General features: G+C 47.0%; 1 protein-coding gene across 4 annotated transcripts in view; it reads left to right on the top strand.

Moving 5' to 3' along the window:
- The window catches only part of ANK1 (ankyrin 1), a 214,361-nt gene that overhangs the window by 157,841 nt on the left and 32,116 nt on the right, over positions 1–24,404 (top strand). For all 4 annotated transcript variants that reach the window (XM_029064844.1, XM_029064843.1, XM_029064842.1 and 1 more), the window contains exons 14-31: positions 1,086–1,283; positions 2,404–2,502; positions 2,787–2,885; positions 8,030–8,227; positions 8,871–8,969; positions 10,014–10,112; positions 12,451–12,549; positions 13,199–13,291; positions 14,243–14,315; positions 15,234–15,257; positions 15,987–16,083; positions 17,060–17,138; positions 17,955–18,052; positions 18,162–18,386; positions 19,387–19,541; positions 20,384–20,595; positions 21,287–21,491; positions 23,016–23,112. In XM_029064844.1, the coding sequence (XP_028920677.1) occupies positions 1,086–1,283; positions 2,404–2,502; positions 2,787–2,885; positions 8,030–8,227; positions 8,871–8,969; positions 10,014–10,112; positions 12,451–12,549; positions 13,199–13,291; positions 14,243–14,315; positions 15,234–15,257; positions 15,987–16,083; positions 17,060–17,138; positions 17,955–18,052; positions 18,162–18,386; positions 19,387–19,541; positions 20,384–20,595; positions 21,287–21,491; positions 23,016–23,112 (2,249 nt within the window). The remainder of the gene's footprint in view (positions 1–1,085; positions 1,284–2,403; positions 2,503–2,786; positions 2,886–8,029; positions 8,228–8,870; positions 8,970–10,013; positions 10,113–12,450; positions 12,550–13,198; positions 13,292–14,242; positions 14,316–15,233; positions 15,258–15,986; positions 16,084–17,059; positions 17,139–17,954; positions 18,053–18,161; positions 18,387–19,386; positions 19,542–20,383; positions 20,596–21,286; positions 21,492–23,015; positions 23,113–24,404) is intronic.

The following is a 24,404-nucleotide window of genomic DNA, read 5'->3' as shown; positions in this document are numbered from 1 at the left end:
AAGCATTTAGGCAATACTACATCAGTATAATAAAATACTTCTGTGGAGGTTTTGGAAACAGGGCCTAGAACTAAACTGTGGGGTCAGTTGCCTCAGGACTAAAGAGGTCACTCTCTTCCCTCCTCTTAACCACACTAGGCACAACAGCCAGCTTCTGCTTAGCCAGTTCAGAGCGCTTCTCCTAAAGCAAACCCATCTTTCCCTGGTCCATGACTCACTCCTGTGACTGCCACTACAAGTGTCTCTTGTAAATTCTAGATGGCTGGTAATAGTCTGGGGTGGAATGTGACTAGAGGGATGATGACACTGGGCTAGAGAAGCATTAATATAATTCAAACCTGGGATGACCTTAGTCCAAAATGGGGGCTCTTCCTAATGCTTAGGGAAACAGCTTGGCCTGGTGGATAGAGCACAGGCCTGGGAGTCAGAAGGACCTAGGTTCTAACCCCAGCTCTGCCACTTGTCTGCTGTGTGATCTAAGGCAAGTCACTTTACTTCTTTGTGCCTCAGTTCCCTCATCTGTAAAGTGGGGACTAAGGCTGTGAGTCCCATGGGGGACAGGAACTGTGTCCAACCCAATTTGCTTGTATCCACCCCAGCGCTTAGTACAGTGCCTGTCGCACAGTAAGTGCTTAACAATGCTACAATTATTATTAATATTAATGGAGGAAGAGGTTCTTTAGGAATTCAGACAAATGGAGGAAAGAGAATGGGGAGGCTTTTGCTGCTGCCCTGGGCAGGATGAGGCTTCACTCAAATTTTATGAAATCAAGTACAGCTGTCACCTAGGGGGTTGGTGATGGGATCTGAGTGGGGAGGGGCATCTTTGCCTTGCAGATGTTTTGTGAACTTCAGGGAAGCCCAACTGGATGGTTTATTTTGGTCTTTAAGATGAGCTGTCCAGTTTGGCGGCCCTTATCCCATCAAACCATGCTCTGGCAGAGACCAGTAGCCCTCATGCCAAAGTGGATGTTTTGGGACGTGGCTCCCCGAGGGCTCCTTCCTGGCTCCTTCCTGGCTCTGAGGGGGCTCGGCGGCCAGCCCAGAGCATGATGTTCTACCCTGTCTCTTTGCTCCCTCCTCAGGATGACCAGACTCCTCTGCACTGTGCCGCTCGCATCGGCCACACCAACATGGTCAAGCTTTTACTGGAAAACAGTGCTAACCCCAACCTGGCCACCACGGCTGGCCACACTCCCCTGCACATCACAGCACGAGAGGGCCACGTGGAGACTGCCCAGGCCCTGTTGGAAAAGGAAGCGTCCCAGGCTTGCATGACCAAGGTATGGCTCTCCTGGGTAGCAGTCCCAGGAAACAAGTGGGCCCCAGGCCTGGCTCACGGAGTAGAAGGGGTATCCTTAGCTGGCCACATTCTCTGTGATATGGACTGTACTCTACTTACCCGTGCCTCAGTTTCCTCACCTTTTCTCCCTTCCCCTTAGACTGTGAGTCCCATTTGGGACAGCAACTGTGTCCAACCTGATTATCTTGTATCTGCCACAGCTTAGTACAGCGTTTGACACATAGAAAGTACTTAAACCATTAAAAAAAAAAGAACTTACAGTTTAAACCCAAGAGATTCTCAGTTGGTTCTTCTCAGTAAGTGCCTAGTGGATAGAGCACAGGCCTTGGAGCCAGAAGAACCTGCATCTTAATCCGGGCTCTGCCCCCTTTTTAACTGGGTGCCCTTGGGCAAGTCACTTCACTTCTCTGGACCTCAGTTACCTCAACTGTAAAATGGAGATTGAGACTGCAAGCTGTATGTGGGATGGGGACTGTGTCCAACCCGATTTGCTTGTATCCACCCAGAGCTCAGTACAGTGCCTGGCATAATGCCATAATAATAATTATTATTAATAATTATTATTAAATGCCATCATTATTGTTATCATTATCCCTACACTAAGTGCTTGGGAGAGTACAATATAACAGAGTTGTTAGACACATTCCCTGCCCACAACGAGCTTACAGTCCAGAGCTGATTGACTGATTTCCCTCTCAGATGCAGGGCGGTCAGCATGGTGGCACAGGCCAACCCTGAGCTAACCCTGACAGCTAACCCTGGAAGCAGCATGGCTCAGTGGAAAGAGCACGGGCTTTGGAGTCAGGGCTCATGAGTTCGAATCCCAGCTCTGCCACTTGTCAGCTGTGTGACTGTGGGCAAGTCACTTAACTTCTCTGTGCCTCAGTTCCCTCATCTGTAAAATGGGGATTAAGACTGTGAGCCCCACGTGGGACAACCTGATTCCCCTGTGTCTACCCCAGCGCTTAGAACAGTGCTCTGCACATAGTAAGCGCTTAACAAATACCAACATTATTAGCTGCCCCTCGCTCCCTTTTGCCATGTGCCTGGAAAGACAGTTCTCTCTCTCCAGGGGGCTGATGTTCTGTGTTTCCCCTCAGAAAGGATTTACCCCCCTCCACGTGGCTGCCAAATACGGGAAGGTAAATGTGGCTGAATTGTTGCTGGGCCGAGATTCCCATCCAAACGCAGCAGGAAAGGTGAGTTGGCACTTTGCCAGGGCAGAGGGAAGGAAGGCCTGTTTTTACTCTCTGGCTTGCTGCATCAAATAGGAGGTGGGTGGTTTGGGGCAGGGAGGGGCGGGGGGCCGGGCAGGGGGGACAAGCAGAGAAGAGCCTTTGTTAAAGCAAAGCTCTTAATAATACAGGTTTCTTGTGAAGAACAGGCAGCCTGCTCTTGAAGTTGTTAGAGGCGCTCTAAGCCTCTAACTACTAGAATTCCTAATGGATTGAAAACTGGTTTTGATGTTTTTTTCTGTCTGCAGAATGGCTTGACTCCTCTGCATGTTGCTGTGCATCACAATAACCTGGAGATCGTGAAACTGCTTCTGCCCCGAGGAGCTTCTCCACACAGCCCTGCCTGGGTGAGAGCCCCCTGCCCTCCTCGGACCCCCAGGACTCTAATGATGAGAACAGTGCCCATTGTTTAGGCTTACTAAACGTGCCCCCTGAATTACACAATTTAAACCTGAAAGGCTGCTGCTGGGTTGGGAATAGAAGCATATTGGGAAGTGGGTAGTGTTCTCTGCACTATGGGAGCTGACTGGGCTCTTCGGTGAATGAAAATATTTAGGGACAGAGTGAGGTTAAGCAGCACGGCCTAGAGGAAAGAGCATAGGTCTGGAAGTCAGAGAATCTAGGTTCTGATTCCAGCTCTGCCACTTGCCTGCTATGCAACCCAGGGGAAATCACTTAACAGTTCTGTGCCCGTTTCTTCATCTGTAAAATGTGGATTCCATACCTGTTCTCCATCTCACTTAGACTCTGAGCCCCATGTAGGATAAGGGTTGTGTCTGACCTGTTTATCTCTCATCTACCCCAGTGGCTGATACAGGAGTTGAGCACATATTAAACACTTAACAACTATTATTATTATTTGTGAATTGGAAATTGAAATATTTGCCTGAAAAGTACTACAAAGATATACTCTAGGATTTCCCTCTCTCTGTGCCTCTAAGATAAGTGACAAAACTGTGACCTAGTGGAAAGAACACAGACTGGGAGTAATGGGGCCAGGGTTCTAATCCTGCCTCTGCAAACTTGCCTGCTGTGTGACTTTGGGCTAGTCATTTAACTTCTCTGTGCCTTAGTTTCCTCATCGGTAAAATGGGGATTAAACACTTCTTCTCCCCACCTCTTAGCCTGTGGATCCTATGTGAGGGGAGAAACTATGTCTAATCTGCTTCACTTATCTTGCCTCAGCACTTAGTACAGCATTTGGCACACAGCAAGCATTTAACTATTCCACGGTTAAGATCATTATTTTCCATTTTCTGCTAGGAATATATTGGAAACCTGAGGTAAGGAGGTGGTGAAGGACCTGCCCAGGGCCAGACTGTGGCCTATTTTATACCTTGTGGCAGGTTGGAAAAACTTTACAGAACTTTTTTCTTTATGGGGTCTGATGGTATCTGACTATTTAGCCTGCCTTTGTTAGGGAGGTTGATGCTTGTACTTTTTGTAGTAATTCCGCATGTAAGAGCTGAAAATTGTTAAACTGAGGTCATTATGGGCAGGGAATGTGTCTACCAATTGTGCTGCACTGTACTCTCCTATACACTTAGTACAGCGCTGGGCACACATTAAGTACTCAATAAATACCATTGATTGATTGAAGTTGTTGAAATGGGCTTTGTCTCCTTTAAGAATGTGCCCTTGGGAATGAGTCTTTCCTGATTGCCCCAATGATTTACGTGATTTTTTTATGGTACTTGTTAAGCTCTTACCATGTAACAAGCCCTGTTCTAAGTGCTGGGGTAGATAAAAATCAGTCAGGTTGGACACAGTTCCTGTACCACATGGGACTCCCAGTATAAGTGATTGACATCTGCGGACCAGAGATGTTGATAGGTCTGGCCCATTCCCCTCTCAGATAACAACTGTGGGATTAGAGAAGCAGCGTGGCTCAGTGGAAAGAGCTTGGGCTTGGGACCCAGAGGTCATGGGTTCGAATCCCAGCTCTGCCACTTGTCAGCTGTGTGACTGTGGGCAAGTCACTTCACTTCTCTGGGCCTCAGTTACCTCATCTGTAAAATGGGGATGATGATTGTGAGCCTCATGTGGGACAACCTGATTACCTTGAATACCCCAGCTCTTAGAACAGTGCTCTGCACATAGTAAGCGCTTAACAAATACCAACATTATTATTATTTGTTAACAATAACTATGTGCCGATCACTATGCTAAGCATTGGGGTAGATACAAGATAATCAGATTGGACACAGTCCCTGCCCCACTTGGGGCTTATGGTCTATGGGGCAGTCTGGATCCTGGAGACCATCCTGTTCCCTCTCAGGGTGGCAGTGAGATAGAAAAAGACAGGTCCAAAAGAAGTCCGAGATGCAATCTATTTTGCCTTCTTTATTCACCCCTCCCACAACCCCACAAATCAGTCATTCAATCTGTCAATCAGATTTATTGAGTGCAGAACACTGTACTAAGTGCTTGGGAGAGTATAATATAGCAGTATAACAGACATATTTCCCACCCACTACAAGCTTACAGTCCAGAGAGGGAGACAGACATTAATATAAATAAATAAAATTACAGATAAGTGAGGTGGGGATGGGACGGGGGATGAATAAAGGGAGTAAATCAGGGTGATGCAGAAGGGAGTGGGAGAAGGAGAAAGGAAAGCTTAGTCAGGAACAGCCTCTTGGAGACTTTGAAGTTGGGGAGAGTGTTGGAGACTTTGAAGTTGGGGAAAGTAATTGTCGGATATGAAGAGGGAGGGCATTCCAGGCCAGAGGTAGGACTTGGAAGAGAGGTCAGTGGTGAGATAGAAAAGAACAAGGTACAGTGGAAAGATTAGCATTAGAGGAGTGAAGTGTGCTGGCTGGGTTGTAGTAGGAGAGTAGTGAGGTGCGGTTGGAGGGGGCAAGGTGATTGACACACTTACACACACTCATTTACACACTCACTCACTCTCTGCCCTAAGCTACTGTACTGTTCAGCAACAGGCCTGCTAATGCCATGTGGAGCATTCATCACTGCGAAGATGCTGACTTACTCTTGCCTCCAAAAATAAAGATGTTGGGCCCCCTCCCCCTCACTCCCCCACTTATATAAAAGAATAGGAGCCAGGTTCATGATATTTAAAGAGCACTGGATCCTAGTACAAACTATGTGCAGATGGATTTTGTTTCCATGGTAAAACACTTTCAGAAGTTGAGTCTGGCAATTTGTGGAATTACACATGCAAATTTGCATGCACGGAAAATAGCTTTTAAAAGAAAAATTACAAATTTGATGCTAATGCGGAATAAAATTTAGGAAGGCTTTCTCATGTGCATTCACTCCGGTGTTTGGATGTTCTAAAAGAAGGGCCCGGAAATTCTAAGCGGCCCTTACCTGGTCTCTCTCCTGAACCCTATCCCGTTCACTTAATGATGGGAGAGCCCAACTTCCTTATTGCCTCAGTTCAACAGGCCTAAACAGAGTCCCTCATCTCCCACTGTTTAGTATGGAAGAACTCTCTGGGAGCCCATTTTTGGACTGAAGATATTTTAGCACATGGGAGCTACTACTAGGGCTAGCCAGGGATCTGAGCAGGAGGAGGGGCTCTCATCCCCAGTAGATCATCTCCCTCCCCTCCCCGTGACTGGAAGCCCACAGTTCCTGGTTCTTCTCATTCTGCTGCCTTAGCTAGCCTTGAAAATGGTGCAACCACAACCACCCCTTCCAAAGCACATTCATTGCTCTAGCAGGTTTAATGTGCCGGAACAGCTGACCACTTCAGTACAGAGCGGACACCCCCAGATAAACACCAGTCAACAGTTATGTACCTCTCCTGATCCTCTGCCGTTTCCCTCATCTGTAATTTATTTTAATGTCTGTCCCCACCTCTAGACTGCAAGCTCCTTTTTATGGTGTTCGCTAATCGCTTACAACGTAACAAGAACTGTTCTAAGCACTGTGGTAGAATCAGGTTTATCAGGTTGGACACTGTCCCTTTCTCACATGGAGCTCACAGTCTAAGGGAGTAGGATTTAATCCCCATTTTACAGTTGAGGAAACTGAGGCACAGAGAAGTTAAGTGACTTGACCGTGGTCACGCAACAAGCAATTGGCAGAGCCAAGGTTAGAACCCAGGTCTTCTGGCTCCTAGGCCTGTGCTCTTTCTACTAGGCCACGCTACTTCTCACAGCCACACTGTCTCTCCTTGAGGACAGAGATCTCATCAGCCAACTCTACTGTATTGTACTACCCCATGTTCATAGTATAGTTTTCTGCACACAGTAAGCACTCAATAAATGCCATTCATTGATTGACTTTTTTATGGCATTTGATAAGCACTTTCTATGTGTCAGGCACAGTACTAAGCACTGAGGTAGATACAAGTTAATAGGGGTTGGACACAGTCGCTGTCCCACATAGAGGTCATAGTCTTAATCCCCATTTTACAGATGAGGTAACTGAGGCACAGAGAAGTTTTGTGACTTTTCCAAGGTCATACACCAGATAAGTGGAAGAGCTGGGATTAGAGCCCAGGTCATAATTGATTGGGTCAAGAGGGTATGCTAGACACTGCCTGACTGACCTACTAGAATGAGGCATTTCTGGGTAATGGGTAATGATCAAGTATCCCTGTGCCCCTCGTGCTATGTTAGGCCCCAAACCACCAAAGTGGGTGGCAAGAGGAAAGGAGATGGGACATGGATTGATTGTACCGACATCCATTTTCAGCAATAGGCTTATTTAGTCCTGCGTGATGATAGAAGGTGTCTCTAGCAAGAGGAAGGGCAGGTGGTAAATGGCACAATTTGAGGATGTAAAGTAATCTGATAGCAAATAGTGTGTAAAAACACCTGTCTCTAACTGCGAGGCCCAAATTGTTATTGTGGTGGGTGCCGTTGCTTATAACCGTAAAGCATTTATTGAACTCCAGTAGTGTGCAAGATGTGACTTGGAACATCGAACTAGAAAGGATCCCTGAGCAGAAGCAGGATGGTTGAGACCCAGGATGCATTTGATGCTACAGTGTTTTCACACTCCTCAAGAACCTCCAGAGGTTGCCCACTCACTTCCACATCAAATAGAAACTCCTTGTTATCAACTTTTAAGCAATCCATCACCTGCTCCATGCTACCTTACCTCGCCGCTTTCCTACTACAACCTAGCCCACACACTTCCCTCCTTTAATGCTAACCTACTCTTGAACCTTGATCTCGTCTATCTCGCCGCCACCTCTCATCTACATCCTGCCTCTGGCCTGGAAGGCCCTCCCTCTTCATATCCAGCAGGCGATCACTCTCCCCACCTTCAAAGTCTTTGAAGGGACTATCCTCCAAGAGGCCCTTATTTCCTCTTCACCCTCTCCCTTCTGCATTGCCCTCGTTTTTGGATTTCCACCCTTTATTCACACCTCCCAATACTGTACTCTCCCAAACACTTAGTACAGAACTCTATCCAAAGTAAGTGCTCAATAAATATTATTGATCGATAAATGCAGTCGATTGATTCTGTCAGTGAGTGACTTTGTGAATGACTTCGTTGTTTCTCATTACAGAATGGCTACACCCCTCTGCACATCGCTGCCAAACAGAACCAAATGGAGGTTGCTGGTCATCTATTGCAATATGGAGGCTCGGCCAATGCAGAGTCCGTGCAAGGAGTGACTCCCCTTCACCTCTCGGCCCAAGAGGGTCATGCCGACATGGTTGCCCTGCTGCTCGCCAAACAAGCCAATGGCAATCTGGGGAACAAGGTGATTGTTGCAGTCTCTGGCTGGCTCATGCTGGGTACCCTAGTCACGCCTCTCTCGGTGGCTCAGTGGCTCTGGGATGGTTCTGAGCACCAGGATAATTAAACCAAATCCTTTCAGTCAGGGTGTGACGGTATGACCCTTTTCACCTGAACACCCCACATAGCACTTTGTGCATTAAGAGTAAATCCAAGGGTCCTGATAAAGTTAGAATCAACAGGATGTCCTGGGAGTCATTGTTGCCATATGATCGAAACTTTCCCTTTGGAAAATAAAAGGAGCCCAAGCTGTAATAATAGAGCCCCAGAATTTGCCTTTTTGGGTTTAATGGGAACTGGGTTGATTGCTGCTTTTCTGTTGGGGTCTGGTTTTCTCTGTTGTACTATTTTGAGGCAGTGAAATTGGAAGCTAATAATAATGATGATGATCAACTTTAGCACTTGAATAACACTCAGTCAATATGAACTTATCCACACATCACCCACACAAGGAGCCTTCCCAGAAATCATTTGAGAAGGCAGGGATGCGAGTAAATGGCTCTCTACATCTTAACGGGAAAAGCCTTCTGCCTGGGTTGATCTGGGCACTGATAGGCCTCTCTTTCTCTCTCTTTCTCTCTGCTACTCTCTCTCTTTCTCTCTTTCAGAGCGGACTCACTCCTCTCCATCTGGTTGCCCAGGAGGGCCACGTCCCAGTGGCCGATGTTCTTATCAAGCATGGAGTCACGGTGGATGCCTCCACGCGGGTAACTCAGCAGCCCGTGTTTCTGCCCGTGTGCCCTGCACCCACCCCCCTGCCGGGTCATGTTCTCTACCCCAGGAACCTCGAGACATGCCATGCTAGAAGGAGTGACCAAACCCAGAGCTCGCTCTCGTCACATTTGTGTTTCTGGTGATGCTGGGGGTTTTCACACTCAGCTCTCAGCCCTTCTGGTTGGCATTATTGAAATCAAACCTATGTCTTCTATTAGGGCATTTTGTTTAAAATGTGGATTCCAAAACCTTAAAGAGAAATTGTTGAGCAGAGCATGGAGGAGGGGAAGTGCAGTGGTTGTGGAAGCTATGAAGTGTGGTACTGGGAGGTACCTGCCCTAGGACTTATGGGCAATGGCCCAGGACCCAGGCCTCATCATTCGGCCCTGCCTCCCCCTGCATAGCAGGGGAGGCTCATGACAATGGCCGGGTAGCCCCGTTTAGACTGTAAGCTCGTTGTGGGCAGCAAATGTGTCGTATATATTTTTGTATTGTATTCTCCCAAGCACTTAGTACAGTCCTCTGCACACAATAAGCTCTCAATAAATGCAGTTGACTGATTGAGGCAAGCCTAGGGAGGAGATGGAAGAGTACTTCCAGCGCTCAACCAATTTGTCCAAGCCCTGGAGTAGAATGAAAAGTTCCCGATGTTTGCATGGTGCAGTGAGTCCCTGGGATCATCTTAAAGCTACTGGACAGTGTCCAACCTGATCATCTTAAAAAGCAGTGTAGTCTAGTGGATAGAGCATGGGCCTGGGTGTCAGAAAGACTTGGGTTCTAATCCTGGCTCTGACATTTATCTGCTCTGAAACTTTAGCAAGTCACTTCACTTCTCTGTGCCTCAGTTACCTCATCCGAAAAATGGGGATTAAGACCGTGCACCGCATGAGGGGACATGAATTCCGTCTAACCTGATTAGCTTGTATCTACTCCAGTGCTTAGTATAATGCCTGGCACATTGTAAGTTCTTAACAAATACCATAAAAAGGTGTTCTCGGAAGAACTTTTTGTCAACCCTACACCTTAATACCTTGCAGATGGGGTACACCCCTCTCCATGTGGCCAGCCATTATGGAAACATCAAGCTCGTGAAATTTCTTCTGCAGCACCAAGCGGATGTCAATGCAAAAACCAAGGTACAGAAAACCCTCTTGGGGGCTTCTTGTCAAAACGACCAAGGGCAGGCCTGAATCACAGCCCTGGGGCACAACAATGGGACACAGCCCTGGAACACAGTTCTAGATCACAGCCATGAGATACAGTTCTAGAACACAGCCTTGGGGGCAGCCCTGGGCACAGTTCTATAACCCAGGCCTGGGGCACAGCCACCAGGAACATTGTAGGTTCTCTGACAGTGCTAGCTTTAGACATCTGTTTTTGAGGTCACATCTGGCAGAGGCACTGAGGACCTGCAGATCTCTGGACGTGGTGGGATGGTTGGTATACATGAGGCAGACTCATTCAAGAAAAACCATAGCCATTTTTACCTCAGTTAACATGGACTTGTCACATTTGATGAAACGTGGGCCAAAACTGGCAGTGATTGAGCCCCTAAAAATTCCTAGAAGGGGCTTGGGGGTGGAGGGTGGAGGGAGAGCCCGGGCAGCTCTTCCCAACTTTTCACTCTAGTTCCTACTTCTGTCCCCCAGTTCCTGACTTGCCTGCCTTGAACAGCTCTTCTCCGACCCACCTTCTTCTGCCCTATCTCTTTTCATTCCTTTTCTCCTCTGTGAATTCCTCATCTGGCCATCTTGGTATCGCCCTACCTTCATGGAGATCTCACTTTACCTTCATCATTCTTTTTCCCTCCATTTTTCTTCCTTCCCTCTCTCTCCTTCACACACACTCTCTCTCTGTCTCTGACCTCCACAAAACTCAAAGAAGAAAAGCAGCATGGCTCAGTGGAAAGAGCACAGGCTTGGGAGTCAGAGGTCATGGGTTCGAATCCCACTCTGCCACTTGTTAGCTGTGTGACTGTGGGCAAGTCACTTAACTTCTCTGTGCCTCAGTTACCTCATCTGTAAAATGGGGATTAAGACTGTGAGCCTCAAGTGGGACAACCTGATTACCCTGTAACTACCCCAGCACTTAAAACAGTGCTTTACACAGAGTAAGCACTTAACAAATACCAACATTATTATTACTTGTCTGCTGTGTGACCTTGGACAAATCACTTAACTTCTCTGTACCTCACTCGGTTCCCTCATCTGTAAAATGGGGATTAAGACTGTGAGCTGGAAAAAGACTGTGTCCAACCCGATCATCTTGTATTTACCCCAGTGCTTAGAATAGAGCCTGACACATAGTAAGTGCTTAACAAATACCATAATTATTATTACAATTATTAATAAATACATATCTGTAATTTATTTTAATCTCTATCTCCCCCTCTAGACTGCAAACCCCTTGTGAGAAGGGAGTGTGGCTACCAAATCTGTTATACTGTACTCTCCCCAGTGCTTAGTATACAGTACTCTGCTCACAGTAACTGCTCAGTAAATGTGATCGATGGAATGATCTATTTCCCTTTTCCTGGTCTTTCCTTCTCTGGTCCCTCCCTTCCCATCTCCCCCTTTTTTTTTTCCTCACTGAAGGAATGAAAGAGAGAGGAAGAAATGAGGTCTATAAAAATGATCACTTTATCAGCTGGGTGGGAAGGGTAGTATGGAGTTGGTGATAATGCCCACTTAGTTCCCACTTCTCATGGATAAAACTCAGAGATTCCTATGATTTTAGGAGCTTAATAAGCAGAAGGTCATGGATTCTAATCCCAGATCCACTGCTTGTCTGTTGTATGACCTTGGGCAAGTCACTTCACTTTTCTGTGCCTCAGTTACCTAATCTGTAAAATGAGGATTGAGACTATGAGACAAGGGACTGTATCCAACCCCATTTGCTTGTATCCACTCCAGCGGTAAGTACAGTAGTCACATAGTAAGTTCTTAACAAATACCATTATTCTTCTTCTTCTAATTATTATATATAATTATTAATAATATTATTCTATCTGTTGCCGATTTGTACATTCCAAGTGCTTAGTACAGTACTCTGCACATAGTAAGCGCTCAATAAATACTATTGAATGAATTCTTCTTCAATAACCACAGCCTCCATTGATGAGAACCATCTAGACTTTCTGCTCACCAGCATCCCCTCTGGCCTCAGCTCCCTTATAAATAATGTCTTCCCCTTGGGTATGGCACAGAGGTCATGGGTTCTAATCCCGGCTCCGCCTCTTGTCAGCTGTGTGACTTTGGGCAAGTCACTTCTCTGTGTCTCAGTTACCTCATCTGTAACATGGGGGTTAAAACTGTGAGCCCCATGTGGGACAACCTGATTACCTTGTATCTGCCCCCAAGGCTTAGAACAGTACTTGGCACATAGTAAGCGCCTAACAAATACTACCATTATTATTATTTTCCTGACTGATGTGTCTTAATCAAATCCTGAAAATCTCCTTCCTTTCCTTTGCAGCTAGGTTACACACCCCTACACCAAGCAGCCCAACAGGGTCATACAGATATTGTCACCTTGCTGCTAAAAAATGGAGCTTCCCCCAATGAGGTCAGCTCGGTAAGTATTCTGGGTTTCCTGGCTCGGGCAGCTCTCTTATCCCCAGAAAAAGGTGCTTGGGGTTGTTGTTGTTACAAGTTGATTTCTCACCTTGCCATTCTCTCCCTCCATACGTACTGTGGTTCACTGGTGTCTGAGAAGTTTGAGCTTCTAATAGTGTTTCATGGCAGAGTTATAAAGACATAGGGGAGAGGATCAGGGACAACACTGTTTCTGGGTCTTCAGCATACCTAGAGAGACTTAGACTTCCTCAGTCTCCTCTGATGATCCCCTGACTTCCTCCCCTCTAGACTGTAAGCCTCTTTAGGACAGGGATTATGCCTTCTAACTTTATTGCAGTCTTCCAAAGAGCAGTGTTCCACTCATAGTGGGCACTCGATAAATTATAACGATTGATTGATTCTCCTTCCAAGCAAGATGCTTCTTTTATTAAACTTCCTCTCCTCTCTCACTCTCATTCTCTTACACACACATACACACACACACACAACCACTGTGATCTAGCTCTTGCCAGAGAGTTTGATACTTTTGAATAGTATATTAGAATCAATTAAATATCAATCGAACAGAATTGATCAGTATAGATTGATGGGTTGTCCCCCCAGATTTGTCTGAATTTCTAGTACGCTTAATCTTCTTTACTTTTCAGAATGGAACCACTCCCCTGGCTATTGCAAAGCGCCTTGGTTACATTTCCGTAACAGATGTGCTTAAAATCGTCACTGATGAAACTAGTGTTGTGGTAAGCGTAAGTCCCTTCGAAGCCTTTGGGATCCCTCTTTGTCCTCTGTCCCCCAAATTCATTTGTCTGCGATATCCAGATTTTTGACACCAGCCAGATGGGGGCAGATTGGTTAGGCTGGTGGCTTAAGTAGGGGTCTCTACCACCCATAGCCCGCTTCTCACCCAACCATTCGGTACAATAATTTGCACATAGTAAATGCTCAAAAAGAGAAGCAATTGAGAAGCAGTGTGGCCTAATGGAAAAAGCATGGGCCTCAGAGTCAGAGGACCTGGGTTCAAATCCTGACTCTGCCACTTGTCAGCTCTGTGACCTGGGGCATCCTAACTTCTCTGTGACTCAGGTTCCTCATTTTCAAAATGAAATGTTCTCTCTCAGTTATCCCTCCTACTTAGACTGAACCCCATGTGGGAGTTCATTACTGTGTATCAACCCCAGCGCACAGCACAGTGCTTGGCACATAGTAAGTGCTTAACAAATGCCACTGTTATTAATAATAATTGTTAATAATAATAATAATAATATTCATTGGTGATGACGATGATATGAGCCATCATAACCAGAGAAGAGCGATGGTTCTAACTTGGCAATGCGGATTTCTGCTGCCATCTAGTGGGAAGCCTGTGAGCCTTTGTTGGGCAGGGAATTTCTGTTGCCGAATTGTCCATTCCAAGCGCTTAGTACAGTGCTCTGCACATAGTAAGTGCTCAATAAATACGATTGAATGAATGAATGAATGAAAGAGAAACAAACCTGGGGCTGGTGGAGCTCAAAGGGCTGGAGTGTGCAGTGACAGTGAGACCTCTGACAGTTCCCATCTGGCATGCCATTTTCCCAGCCTGGAAGACTCGGAGCTGGGGCTTTAGGGTTAAGGGTAAGGGGATCTCCAGAAGTCTTCAGATAGTCGTTGGGTCTGCAGATAGTTTTAACTTCTCTGTTTCTCTCTTTCAGTTAGTAAGTGACAAGCATCGGATGAGCTTCCCAGAGACAGTGGATGAGATTCTGGATGTCTCCGAGGATGAAGGTAAAGCCCAGCATTGCGGGTCACGAAACAAGCCTGAGGGCTTCTGACATTAATTATAATTCTCTCTCGAATGTTTCCAACCTGGTCCCAGTCGCCAAATGTGAATGAAAACCTTTAGCCCCCTCTATTTTTCAATTCCATTTAAAAAATTTTTAAGCCAACAACCTTCAGTGTAGTTTTGTGAGACGATTAAATCCCCATCTGAAAGATTCATTGATTAAATTCCATTTGGTGGCCTGAATGCATCGAGGACAACTGGTGGTGTCCTTCAGAGTTTAATGCAGAGCACTGGGCTCTGCTCTTGTAGAACCTAGCCTCCAATATTCCTCTTTTTGTGAACTGTTGCTTCTACTCTCTGATACTTCCTTTTTAATGCCCTTTTCTTACAGCGATGGAAAGTATTCAGTTGGACTGACTTTTCTGGGTCCTTGTCAGCCAACCTGTCCCTCACGGGGCCAGATTGGAGGGTGCCACGTGATATCTAGGGTCCCAAATTTTGCTCTGCTGGATTATTCTTGGTATTAGGTACAGGTTTTAGCCTAAGTTTCTCCTTAAGTTTTCTTTACTTAAAATACTTTCTATCAATCTGTTTTAAAACTCATTTTGAAAAATCAGAACTGTGAACTACATGATGCTGCATATCCCACAAATAGTGTAATTACCTATTGTCAGGGCACTGAAACCTAAAAGTAGTTAACATGACTTTTGGTGCTGTCCAAATTGTCCCTGATATTTTTCCGGGACGTAGCTCCCAAAAGTTTCAATGTGAACCCGATCATTTGTGGGAAGAAGCCCGTAAAACAGCCCCGACCCAAATGATCCCAAGCCTATTTTGGGCCCATTTAAAATGTTCTTTGTGCTATAACAATGAATGGAATCCTGTTCTTCTTTTAAACTTGGCTTTTCTTTGCTTTCCAGGAACTGCTCATGTAACTATAATGGGTATGAAACGCTTTCTGTTCCCCGTGGCTCTTCTTCATCAGAGTGCATTTCACCCTGAACAATCAGAGCTCTCTCACTAACCCATTCCTTCTCCATGGCCGCTTCTCAGCTTCCCATGTTAGCGAAGAGACTGGGGCAAGGATCTTGATTAGACTACGAGCCTTACAGTCGTCAGAGCCAGTCTCAGTGTCTGTGCCATGCTGTTGTGTTTGTGATGATAACTGCATGTGAGCTCTTGTTATTTCATCGTGTCAGCTTCAGATCACAAAGCCAGAAAAGCCCTTGGGTTGCCGGTGCCAGGAGTCTGCAAGGTCAAGAACACGGTCTCCATCGTCTTTTGGCAGGGCAAGGCAGGGAGCCATGGGGTCTTTAGGATTAGGGATGAGGAATGGGTAGCTGTTACCCATTTATCTCCATCATAGTGCATGGAAGGGGAAGACTGGGTCGAGAGGACACTGGTGCCCTGAACTGCAGGTGACACCCACTCAAAATGGCTCTTGTCATTGAGGAAGCTTCACCTCCTGGCCTGCGGTGGGTAGACCAGGAGACTGAGCAAGGTGCTCCATGAGGCTACCCCAGACCAGGGCTGGAGGACGTGCGGTATTCAGCAAGGCTTACCAAGCCACCTTCCCACCCTCATCCCACAAGGGGACAATACTGGAACCAAATGCTTTAAGAATCATCTTTGGCCTCCGTGCTGCCATTACCTAAAACTTGTTTCCCTTCCAGGGGAGGATCTTGTCGGCTCCAAGCCCGAGAAGCAGGACTCCAGGGATGCAGATGAAGAGAAGGAGCTGGGGGATTTTGTGCCCAAACTTGATCAAGTGTAAGAAACACCAATGTGTAGGCCAGACAGAGCACTTAGAACTGACAGACAAATTCTACCTCCAGAGAAAACAGAGCAGGGGGTTAGGCCAGACTGCTTTCATTGGGCAACTCTGCCTTCCAAAGTGAAGACTGAGCAGTCCTCACAGCATCATGTCTGACACCAGATAGATGAGAACTCAGTTGCCCCACTCTTCTCATTAGCACACATAATAATCCAGACAAATCTATTGATGATTTTACCCTTGGGAAACTGTTAGATCTCTCAACTCCTGAAGAAGTGTGGCCTAGTGGAAATAGCACAGGTCTGGGATTTGGAGGTCCTGTGTTCTCATCTCAGCTCTGCTACTTGTCTGCTGTGTGACCTCTGAACCACTTCTCTGTAAAATGGGGATTAAATATCTGTTCCCCCTTAGACTGTACAACCCATGTGGCACAGGAATTATCTTGTATCTACCCCACCACTTAGTTACTGTGCTTGGCATATAGTAAGCACTTCACAAGTACTGTACTCTCCTAACCACTTAGTATAGTGCTCTGCACAAAGTAAGCACTCAGTAAATATCATCGATTGATTGAAGTACACATTAAGTATTATTACTGATCTGCCATATTTGATGAGATTTGCAAAATGACATAACTATCTGAAACCCACTACTCATTTTCTCTCAATAATAGAGGTATGGATTTGCCCATATGCATTTTCTTGCATATAAACCTGAACTTTTGAAACAACTGAGTCTTTGTGGTGAAAGAAGCATTACGGTTTGTGTCTTTCACACTGAGCAAGATAGTGCTTTAGAGAAGGTGGTAGGTGAAATTCCACAGTGGTGGGGAAAGAGAACATTTCACTTGAGGCATCACTAGAAAGTCCTGGAAATGTTAAATGACAGGCCAGAATTGTCCTTACTCCCTGCTTCCTCTACAACCCCCAGCCTCAGAGCTGCTTCTGATTGTTCCCTTATCTTTGTATACAGGGTGGAATCACCAGCCATTCCCAGAATCCCTTGCGTCACACCAGAGACCGCGGTGATCAGAACTGAGGAAGGAGATCAGGTAAAAACACATCCCTTGCTTGCTGCTCCTATTCCCAGGATGGAAATTCTGCAGTAAGGGATGCTTCCGAAGAGCTAGATTCGACTACATCACAAAACAGGATCTTTTGGTCCAACAAAGTGTTTCTAAATTAATCCCAGGGGAGCAGGTATCTCCTTGGTCTGTACAAGTGCATTTGAATTTTGTGTTCCCCTTTCTGAGCCAGGATTGACATGGCATCGGTCTAAGACATTAGCTGTTTCCTTTCCATTAAGACATTAGCTGTTTCCTTTCCATTATAATCCATACTTGCCCCCTAATCACCATGCTATGCACTTAGGCGTGGAGTGGGCAAGCATTAGGTGATAATGGCTATGATATGATTAGTGCGTGTTTTTCACATGGCAGCATTTCAGAGATGTAGCTGAGTATTGTAGGACTATTAATCAACCATCAATCAATGGTGCTTATTGAGCATTTCCTGTGTACTGGGGACTGTACTAGGTGCTCGGGAGAGTATAATAAAGTAAGTAGTCAAGATCCTTGCCTCACGGAGCTTATTACTCAGGACATTCCTTGAACATGCTGCCCAAGGGGAAACTTGGGAAATGACTCGGGTAGACCAACAGCTCTCCTCAGTTAACAGCACTCTGGACTCCCTATAAATCCAAAGTCTCTCATGCCCCACAACTTGGCTCGGAACTGAGAACTTGGGTGGTCCAGTGCAGGATGGAGATGCTTCTCTCGTGGTGCTGCCATGCCATGGCAACCAGATGCTCTGCTATGTGGTTGGGTCCCCGGGCTTTGTCCAGACATTGTCTCTCTTGTCCTATTCAGCCATCCAAAGAGTACGACGAAGACTCGCTGATTCCCAGCAGCCCAGCCACTGAGACGTCCGATAATATTAGTCCCGTGGCCAGCCCAATACACACAGGGTAAGTTTGCCCCTAACCGCTAACTCTCCCCTCTGCCCCTCCTCCCCGTGGGCTGCCTGGAGGGGGGGGGGGCAGTCTTCAGAAGCCAAGAGTCTGTCTGCCCTCTCAGGTTCCTGGTGAGCTTCATGGTGGATGCTCGAGGGGGTTCCATGAGAGGAAGCCGCCACAACGGGCTGCGGGTCGTCATCCCGCCACGGACCTGTGCTGCACCGACGCGCATTACCTGCCGCCTGGTGAAACCACAGAAGTTGACGTCCCCCCCGCCGCTGGCAGAGGAAGAGGGCCTGGCCAGCAGAATCATTGCTCTGGGACCCACTGGAGCCCAGTTCCTGAGGTGAGAGCCGGAATGGGACAGAACAATTTCCTGCTGGGCCCGACCATTGGAGACCACATTGTGTGAGCACACTGGGATCTCAAGCAATCAGCCCACCCTCTCCTTCTCACCCCATCGCCACAGCATTGAGGTCACAGTGAAAAGCAGGAAATAATAATAATTGTTCACCACTTATTATGTTTCAAGCACTGTTCTAAGCACTAAGGTAGATATAAAATTGTCGGGTTGGACACAGTCCCTGTCCCACAGGGGTCTCACAGCCTAGGTAGGGGGGAGAACAGAAGCCCCACTTTAGAGGTGAGGGAATTGAGGCACAGAGAAATTCATAACTTGCTAGAGTCACTCAGCAGACAAGGAACAGAGCAGGGTTTAGAGCCCAGGCCCGCTGGATCGCAGGCCTGGGCTTTTTCCATTAAGCCGCCCTGCTTCTCAGGCCCAAGGGTTGAATAGTCTAAGTTCAGGAAGTTGCAGATTTTCTTTACATTTTCCTCTGCCTCTCAAGAGTGCCCCTGATCCTGGGGGTCATTTAAGAATGCTGCAGTCCAAGATCCTTCACTTTTTTCTCACTCACCTCCTTTCTGCACCTTAGATTTTGCCTCAAGAGCCCAATTCAATCTGGTAGCATTGCCCTGTGGTAATTCCCAGCAGGGCATGGACCTATCTCCCCCTTGGCTGTGTGACCTTAGGCAAGTCACTTCCTCTCTCAGAGCTTCAGTTTCTCCATCTGTCAAGTGGGGATAAGTCCGGCCCTTTCCGAATTCCCAGGACAACGAGTCAATGGGAGGTGTGTAAGAACTTAAGCAAGATAAGAGAAGTTTTTCACTCTGGGGATCGGCCGGAAGGTGCTGGCGCTACAGTGCTAGGACCTTGGGGCTTCCTGGTTTCCCCTTCCTAAGTAGGACCCTTCTAATGCCACCCCCGGGTAGCTCATTGATGGACTGATTGACTGATCGTTGTGGAATTGATTGAACATATTTTTAAGCCCTGTGCCTTCTTCCAGCCCCGTGATCGTAGAGATCCCCCATTTTGCTTCCCATGGCCGAGGAGACAGAGAGCTGGTGGTGCTGCGGAGTGAGAACGGCTCCATGTGGAAGGAGCACCGGAGCCGGTATGGAGAAAGCTACCTAGATGAGGTTCTCAATGGAATGGATGAAGGTAATAGAGCCCCACGGCTTAGCAGACAGATGTCCCTCCCTCTGGTAAACTGGGGAACTGAGGGTAGACATGAGGGTAGAGAAGCAGCATGGTGTAGTGGATAGAGCGTGGGCTGGGGCTCAGAAGGTCATGGGTTCTAACCCCAGCTCTGCCACTTATCGGCTGTGTGACCTTGGGCAAGTCATTTCACTTTCCTGGGCCTCAGTTATATCGTCTGTAAAATGGGGGTTGAACTGTGAGCCCCATGTGGGACAAGGACTGCATCCAACCTGATTGGCTTGTATCCACTGCAGCCTTAGTACACTGCTTGGCACTTAGTAAGCGCTTAGCAAATACCACAGTAGAAATGGGGTGAGAGCATCACTCAGGGAATCCCAAAGTTACAATAACGATAATAGTAGTTGTGGTGTTGGTTAGACACTACTGTGTGCCAAGCACTGTGCTAAGTGCCAGATAACCCTAATTGGAGTCGAATTAATACAATCAGACCAGTCACAGTCCCTGTCCCACATGTGGCTCTCAGGCTGAGGGGGAGGGAGAATGGCTATTGAATCCCCACTTTTTTTCAGATGAGGAAACAGAAGTGCAGAGAAGTTAAACAACTTGCCCAAGGTTACCCAGCTAGGAAGTGGAAAAGCAGGGATTAGAACCCAGGCCTCTGACTTCCAGCCCTGTGCCTTTTCTCTTTACTGTAGGAGCAGTCCTCTTTTATCAGAGTCTCTAGAAGCCAGTTGGGCGGATGATGGTATCTCTGCTTCTCCCGGGGCTTGGTGGAGCATCGCCAGGGGTTGTGGTGTTTGTGGTGCTTGTGACGACGTGACTTGGAACTGTTGTGCTTGCAGAGCTGGAGAGCCTGGAGGAGCTGGAGAAGAAGCGGGTTTGCCGGATTGTTACCACCGATTTCCCCCTGTACTTCGTGGTCATGTCCCGGGTCTGCCAAGACTACGATCTGATTGGCCCAGAAGGGGGCTCTCTGGAGAGCAGGCTGGTTCCTCTGGTGCAAGCCACTTTTCCCGAGACTGCTGTGACCAAGAAAGTCAAACTGGCTCTGCAGGTGACGTGCCCCCTTCCCCTCTCGCAGGGCCCCATCCAAAGAGTTGGCCCCATCCAAAGAGTTGGGCCCGCGAGGGACCGGGGGAGACCTGCCACCAGCTGAGCGGGCGGGCTCAGCATGAGAAAGCAGTGTGGCCTAATGGAAAGAGCATGAGCCTGAGGGACAGAGGACCTGGGATCTAATCCCAGCTCTGCCTCTTGTATGCTCTGTAACCTTGGGCAAGTCCTGTCACCTCTCTCTGCCTCAGTTACATCATCTGTAAAATGGGGGTGAAGACTGGGATCTTTATGAGGGATGGGCAGGGACTATGTCCAACCCGATTGTCTTGTATCTACCCCAGCACTTAGTACAGTGTCTGGCCCATAGTAAGCACTTAACAAATACCATCATTATTATTATTAATAGTAGTATTACTACTTCTATTATAATCGATGTGCCCACTGGCAGATGAGACCTAAGTCCAACACTCAGGGAGAAGGAGTTGGTTTGAAGCCCCAGAAAGATTTCTCCCTCCTCCGATTTGGGTCAGAGACTCCCTCACAGGTGGCGGGGAAGCCAGCCTCTCTGGTAAAGGTTGGGCATCTGCTAGGCAGAGAGAGTACTGGCTGGAGTCATCCATGGGCCAGCCGGCATCAAGCTTCACCTGCTCGCCCACGACACTTAAGGTCTTTTGGATGATTTTGTTCCACAGGCTCAGCCGGTGCCGGACGAGCTGGTCACCAAGCTTTTGGGGAACCAGGCAACCTTCAGCCCTATCGTCACCGTGGAGCCCCGCCGCCGGAAGTTCCACCGTCCCATTGGGCTGCGGATCCCCCTCCCTCCTTCCTGGAAAGACAATCCTCGGGACAGCGGGGAGGGTGACACCACAAGCCTCCGCCTGCTCTGCAGTGTCATTGGTGAGTAACACCTCTCTCCTCAGGCCCGTTTCCTCCACAGACCGCTCCTACAGCCTTCTCCAGGAGAGAATAAATTGGAGTAGACACTGGGCTCGCTCCCTTTCATCATGCTCACCTTTCTAGGCTGGGTCCAGGGATGGTGATTTGCTGTCAGTGAAGGCGGGTAAGGACGGTTCAGTGAAATGAGGGAAAACAGACATCGTTTTTAGAAGGTAATAAAAATGCACCCTATAAAACATGCCTCCCCAATCGTTGGGTAACAGAAACGAGACTCATTCAAGCATGCTTGTGCCCATTCTTGTTTGTTTTTTTCTTGGGGTCCTTGTATACCTAGGTGCAATCAATCAGTAGCATCTACTACTAAGTGTCAGTCAATCATTTGCTGAGTACTTACTGTGTGCAGAGCGCTGTATTAAGTGCTTAGGAGAGTATAATACAACAGTAAACAAATGCTTGGCAGAATACAATAAAAATAGTAGGCAGGAGCCATACCCTCATAGAGCTTGTCCTCTTTACAGGTGATATGGATGGTAAAATAAATTAGAACAGGAGGAAATAATGGGGTATACAAGATACGTGCTGCAGGGAGTAAGAAAATCCCATAGTGGCAGTTGGGGGATATGAACAGAAAAGATTAGAGATTAATCAGGACAAGCTTCTTGGAGGAATTTTTCTTTTTTTGTTTTTGTTTTTACAGTATTGCTTTAAAAATTGGGAGAACTGTGGTCAGTGATATGTGAAACAGGGAGTTCCAGAGGATGGGGAGGACATGTAAAATGGGGATTATATATAGACTGTGTCCAACCTGATTAGCTTGTATCTATCCCAGTGGTTAGTACAGTGCCTGACACATAGTAAGTGCTTAACAAATGGCACTTAAAAACAAAAAAAAAGATGAGGAGTTCACTTTTGGATGTACTGAGCTTGAGGTTCCTGTGGGTTTTCCAAGTGGAGTTGTCCTAGAGCAGGAGCAAATGGTAGATTTCAGAGAGGAGAGAGAGTGGAGCTAGTGGGTCAGATTTGAAAATCATCCCCGTAGAGGTAGTAATTGAAGCCGTGGGAATGGACAAGCTCCCATAGAGAAGAGAAGGGGACCCAATATGCAGCCTTGAGGTACACCCGCAGTTAGGGCAGAGGAGACAGAGGACAAGCCAGTGGAAGGGACTGAGAAGAATTGGCCAGAGAGGAAACAGCAGAACCAGAAGAGAATGGCATCAGTAAAACCAAGATCAGAAAGTGTTTCCAGGAGAAGGTCCACAGTGTCAAAGGCAGCCAAGAGATCTCAAAGAGGGCTGAGGGAGCAGAGTAGGGCAGATTGGCCCAAACACTCCATTCAGTGATGCCATTCAATCAAGCAATCAATCGTATTTATTGAACGCTTACTGTATGCAGTGTTATACTAAGCACTTAAGGCAGTGCAATAGAACAGAGTTAGTAGACACATTCCCTGCCCACAAGGCGCTTCGCTCAGAAGTGAGGATGTTCAACCACTGTCCCTGAATCCTACTTCGGGTGCTTTTGCAGGAGGAACAGCACAAGCCCAGTGGGAGGATATTACAGGAACCACTAAGCTGGTCTACGCGAACGAGTGTGCCAACTTCACAACAAATGTGTCTGCGAGGTGAGAGGTGGTTCCTCATTTGTTCACTCAGATCCCTTCAGTTGAGTTGGGGCATGACACAGCCAGGAGTGACTTTGACCTTCTGACAGGAATGGGATCATTGGCACACTTAGGACCTGCCAAGCAGTGCTCACTCTGAAACTTGTAGAACAAAAGCCCCTTGTTGGCAGGCTCCTGATGGGAGCTCAAAAAATACTTGCTGACTGACTTGCCTGCCTGACCGGCTTACCGAAAGGTGGCCAGTGGAAGTAATGTGCCCTAGTGGAAGGAGCACAAGCCTGAAAGTCAGGAGGTCTGGGTTCCAATTCTGGCTCCACCACTTATCAATGATGTGACCTTGGACAAGTCACTTGTCTTCTCTTTACCTCAGTTAACTAATTTGTGCAATGGGGATTTAATCAATCAATCAATGGTATTTATTGAGTGCCTACTGTGTGCAGAACACTGTACTAAGCGCTTGGAAAAATACAATACAATTGAATTAATGGGTATGTTCCCTGCCCATAATGGGCTTATAGTCTAGGAGACTGTAATAATACCTGTTCTCCCTCCCTCTTAGACTGTGAGCCACATGTTGGGCAGGGACTGTGCTTGATCTGGTTATGCTTTAGCTTTCCCAGCACTTAGAACAGTGCTTGGCAAATAGTAAGCACTTAACAGCATAAAACAGAGTGAGCCCCATGTGGGACAGGGATTTGTGTCTGACCTGATTATTTTGGATCTACCCCAACACTTAATACGATGCTTGGCATATAGTAAGTGCTTAAAAATACCATAATTATTATTAACAAACAACCCAATTATTATTATTGTTGTTATATGTTGGGATTTTTTTAATGGTATGTGTGAAGCACTTAGTATGTGCCAGGCACTGTATTAAGTGCTTGGGGAGATCCAAGATAATTGGGTTGGACACAGTTCCTGTCCCACACAGGATTTACAGATTAATCCACATTTTGCAGATGAGGTAACTGAGGCCTAGTGAAGTGACTTGCCCAAGGTCACACAGCAGACAGGTGGTGGAGTCGGGTTTAGAAACCAGGTCCTCTGACTCCCAGGCCTGTGCTCTTTCCACCAGGCCGTGCTGCTTCTCCCTATATGACTCATCTCCCTGTGTTGGTCTGCTTATAGTGTAACCACCCCAGCGCTTAATACAGTGCTTAGCACGACTAATACCACAGTTATTATTACAGAGAAGATTCATTCATTCATTCAATAGTATTTATTGAGCACTTACCATGTGCAGAGCACTGTACTAAGCACTTGGAATGTACAATTCGGCAACAGAGAGA

The sequence above is a fragment of the Ornithorhynchus anatinus genome, chromosome 5, assembly GCF_004115215.2.
Source record: "Ornithorhynchus anatinus isolate Pmale09 chromosome 5, mOrnAna1.pri.v4, whole genome shotgun sequence".
Taxonomy (NCBI): domain Eukaryota; kingdom Metazoa; phylum Chordata; class Mammalia; order Monotremata; family Ornithorhynchidae; genus Ornithorhynchus; species Ornithorhynchus anatinus.
Note: the sequence above shows the minus strand (reverse complement) of the source record. Positions and strands in the feature narration are given on the sequence as shown.